This window comes from Fukomys damarensis, unplaced genomic scaffold, assembly GCF_012274545.1.
Source record: "Fukomys damarensis isolate Sample0158 unplaced genomic scaffold, DMR_v1.0_HiC HiC_scaffold_27, whole genome shotgun sequence".
Taxonomy (NCBI): Eukaryota; Metazoa; Chordata; class Mammalia; order Rodentia; family Bathyergidae; genus Fukomys; species Fukomys damarensis.
Genome location: NW_022900939.1, coordinates 24773187 through 24776862, shown reverse-complemented (window position 1 = coordinate 24776862; position 3676 = coordinate 24773187). Strand labels below are relative to the sequence as shown.

The following is a 3676-nucleotide window of genomic DNA, read 5'->3' as shown; positions in this document are numbered from 1 at the left end:
GGCCCCCTGCCCGCGCCCCCTCTCCCTCTCCCTCCTCCGGCTCCTCCTCCTCTGCGGGCTCCGGCCTCTCAGGGACCCAGCCAGCCTCTTCCTTTACGTCTGGGGGGCTGAAATCCCCAGAGGAGGGGGCTCCAGCAGCGGGGGCCGAGTCCCGGCTCTTTCTGGTCAGGTCCTGGGGGGCGAGGTCATCGTCTGTTGGGGAAGGGGTGAGGGAGAGGGTCTCAGCCTGCTAGCTGTACTGCCCTTACCCACGAAGAGGGGGTCCATCTTTGTTCCTCACCCCAGCCCCAAGCTAGAGGCCTTAGCCAGCGTGTGTACACGTTAGAGGGCAGGGGTGGCCTCAAGTCTAAGGAAAGGGGTTGGCAGGCCTTCAGCCCTTGATCAGGAGTCCCTGCCTCCCAGTTTTTGCCCTAGACCCGGGGTTGCTGCCCTGATGTGAAGGAGTCTGAGCCCTGGGACAGCCTCGCACCTGCTGGGGGCCGGGTGAGCTCAGACAGCGCCTCAGCCTCGCCACCCCAGGCCTGCAGCAGAGCACTGCGCTGGGGGCCATTGAGCCCCAGGGAGCTGGGGTGCACCTCCAGCACGTGGGCACGGATGTCGTCCAGGTGCAGACTGGGCAGTGCGTGGCCACAAGCCATGCACACCAGCCGGTTCCCCCGCGGGTCATAGTCCATGAGACACTCAGCCCGGAACCAGGTCTGCAGGGACTCCTTCAGCCTCCTCTCCAGGCGCCGGGCCCCCAGCCCCCTGCTGCCCCCAGCCCTCCGGGAGGCTGAGAGTCTCCGGCGCCGGGATGCCACTGGGCCCCCTCGCCGCTGACGCCGGCAGCCCCCACCAGCTGAGGCTTTGCCTGAAAGGTTGGAGGGAAGCACCTGAGAAGCTGGCCCTGCGGGGAGCCCCCACGGCCTCTCACTCATTGGCTCCAACTCAGGTCCCACACCTAACCTTTGTCCTCTTCCTCTCCCTTCGTATCTTACCTCACAACCCTAATCCTCTTGCACACCTGCTCTAAGCTCCACCCAACCTCCCCAATCCAGATTCTGGCCATTCCCAGGGCTTCACTGGCAGCTCCCTCCTGTTCCCAGGTCTGTTCCAGATCCCAGCTCTTCCCATCTGATCCCCAACCTCTACTCTCTTCCATCCCTGTAAAACCTGAGAATGTCAAAGATGTCAGCGATACTGGAGGTTCCCCCATCTTCTCCCCCACCACTATAGGGCAATAAAGAGACCCCACCCAGAAAAGGACCATTAACTTGCTAGAGAAAATCAGATATCGGGCAGAGGAGCTGCCTACTTTGGCCTCATCACATCCAGACCCTTGCTTCTCCACACCCTGCATTACCTGAGCCCTTGGGTGGACAAGCTTGGAGGCTGGCCCCTTCCTCTTCCTCTTCTTCCTCCTCCTCCTCCTCCTCCTCCTCCTCAGGCCCCTGGACCCCCAGGCCCTCGGCCTCGCCGCAGGCCCCCAGCCCCAGGTGGGCATCCCAGCTGTTGCTGATGACTTCTTTCTCCCGGGGACTCCAGTGCAGGGAGTAGGGGTGCTTCTGGCGGATGTGCCGCTTGATGGTGCTGAGCTTGAGGGTAGCCAGGGAGCTGCCACACACCATGCACACCATGCCATGCCGGGCAGGGTTGAAGTCCATCAAGTACTCCAGCCGCCAGTGGTCGTGGTAGTATCGACGGTGGTCACGACCAGGGATGCGGCTCTTTCCAGGCCTGGAGGCCCGGGCCTCACAATGGTCTGAGTATTTCCTGCCTGAAGATGCTGGTCCCCTGGCCCTGGAGGAGGGCAGGGGGGTATTCCCCCAGGACCCCAAGGCACCCCCTTCCAGCTGAAGATCTTGTCCTGAAGAAGGGGAAAGGAAGACAGCTTTTCAATCTCTGATTTCTGGGCAAAAAAACCCAGGGCTTTGATTTGGAAGGTTTAGAAAGGGAGGAGGGGGAAGAGGTATTCAGGGCAGGGACAGACGGCAACAGTAATAAAAGGGATGTGGGAGAAACAGAGTAAAAACACTTTTACAAATAGGATCAAGAACAAAAGGATGTAGGGCACTGTGCAGACTAGCTGCGACTTTTATAAAATAAGATGAGGGCCAAGGAGGCAGCGAGCTCTGTAAGGTGCCCTTTCTGGACAAGCTATAAGGATAAAGCGAGGAGAGCAGGGGGCTGGGGCGGTTGCAGCCAGCTCGGAGCAGGCAGTGGGGCGAGAGGAACAAAGGGGGCAACTGTCTGCATCCTACCAGGAGGGCCCCACCCAAAGGTCATCTCCATTTTCCCAGTAATGCCTCCAACACAGCCTCCTGAGCATCCCATTTCAGGGAAGGATTATGCAGTCAGTTCACCAAACACAGGGATCCCTAAGACAAAGCTGTCAATACCTCCAAGGAAAGGAGTTACCGAGCTTTGGATTCCCCCAGAGTCTGGGAGAGCCAGTGACTGTGAGAAGGGATGGCAGAAGGGCCACCACAGTGGCCACTGAAGATGCTGCGGCAGGCAGCCGCCACCACCCACTGGAGCCCATTAAGTCTTTCTGGGGATTTTTTTGTTCTGGCAAGGGTCCAGCCACTGCCCAGCAGTCGGAAGGGCGTGTACTGGAGGGGCCCTGGAAACTCGGGGACACTGCTTTTGTCAAAGCGACACCCAAAGCAGTCCCGCACCCTTCCTTCAGTTCTGAACCTCTTTTATTTTGAAAATGCTCTTCTGGCCAGAGCGAATGAGTAAGCTTCTTTCTAATCATTCTGCTAGTGGAGAACCCCAGGGTCAGGCGAACAAAAGACAGGATCAGAGAGGGCTCCTGTCACAGTGTTAAGGACTTTTTGTTTCAGTTTTAATTTTTTAAAGCAAATCCATGGGAAAAAAAACACGGTTTGAGTCCCAGCTTCACTGGAAACTTGCACTACGACCTTTCACAGGTCACTCTGCTCTCTGGGCCTCAGTGGCTTTGTGTGAGAGAGCACTGGACAGCTAGCTAGCTGGTCTCCAAGCATCTCTCCAGCGCTGGAGCCAGGCTAGTCTAAGGCACACTAGCCCTTTAAGAGCCTAAAAAAAGAGGAGGAGCTGAGATTCTTTAAAAACAAAAGGGGATGGGGAGTTTCTGGGAGGGGAGCTCAGAGATTGGGGTAGTCTCCCAAGCCTAGACCCAACCTTCGAGGGGTCTTAAGGCGCTGACCCTGCCGCAGGGGAATGAAGAAATAGCCTCCTTTAAGAGCCCACAAGGGCTGGCTAGTCCCTATAAAGATGACAAATTGGGGCCAAAATAAATTCTGAAAAGGAAAGAGACACTGCGCGGGGAGGAAGGGGTGCCTGCCTTTGTGGGCGAAGCCAACCCTCATTTAAAACCTGCCCGCGGTGGGGGAAGTGATGGAGGCCCGGTGGGGGGGCCGGGGGCGGGAGCCACTCTCTCCGAGGGAGAACGCGGGGGAAGAGTTCCCGGCTCCACCAAAGCCAAAGGACGAAAAGGGCCGCGCGACACAAAGCCGTGGGGTCCCGAGCTGGGCCGCGGGGGGGAAAAGCCCCGAGGGCACCCGGGGTGTGGGCGGCCTTTAAGAGACAGCTGGATAAGAAAGACCACCTGGGCGTCTGAAAGAGAGAGGGGCGGGGGTGGGGACAGCGGCGCTGGCCCTGAGGTCCCCTCCGGCCCGGGCCCCCAAAGCGCGGCGCCACGGGGCCCCTTCAA

The 3676-nt window shown here is 58.9% G+C and overlaps 1 protein-coding gene across 1 annotated transcript in view; it reads right to left on the bottom strand.

Annotated features, from left to right (window-relative positions):
* The window catches only part of CUNH11orf95 (chromosome unknown C11orf95 homolog), a gene marked incomplete at its 5' end in the record, with an annotated part of 3578 nt that extends 1704 nt beyond the window's left edge, over positions 1-1874 (bottom strand). Inside the window, 3 exons of the mRNA XM_010636187.1 lie at positions 4-192; positions 470-850; positions 1343-1874. Coding sequence (XP_010634489.1) covers positions 4-192; positions 470-850; positions 1343-1874 — 1102 coding nt within the window. The remainder of the gene's footprint in view (positions 1-3; positions 193-469; positions 851-1342) is intronic.
* Positions 1875-3676: the final 1802 nt, after the last annotated feature.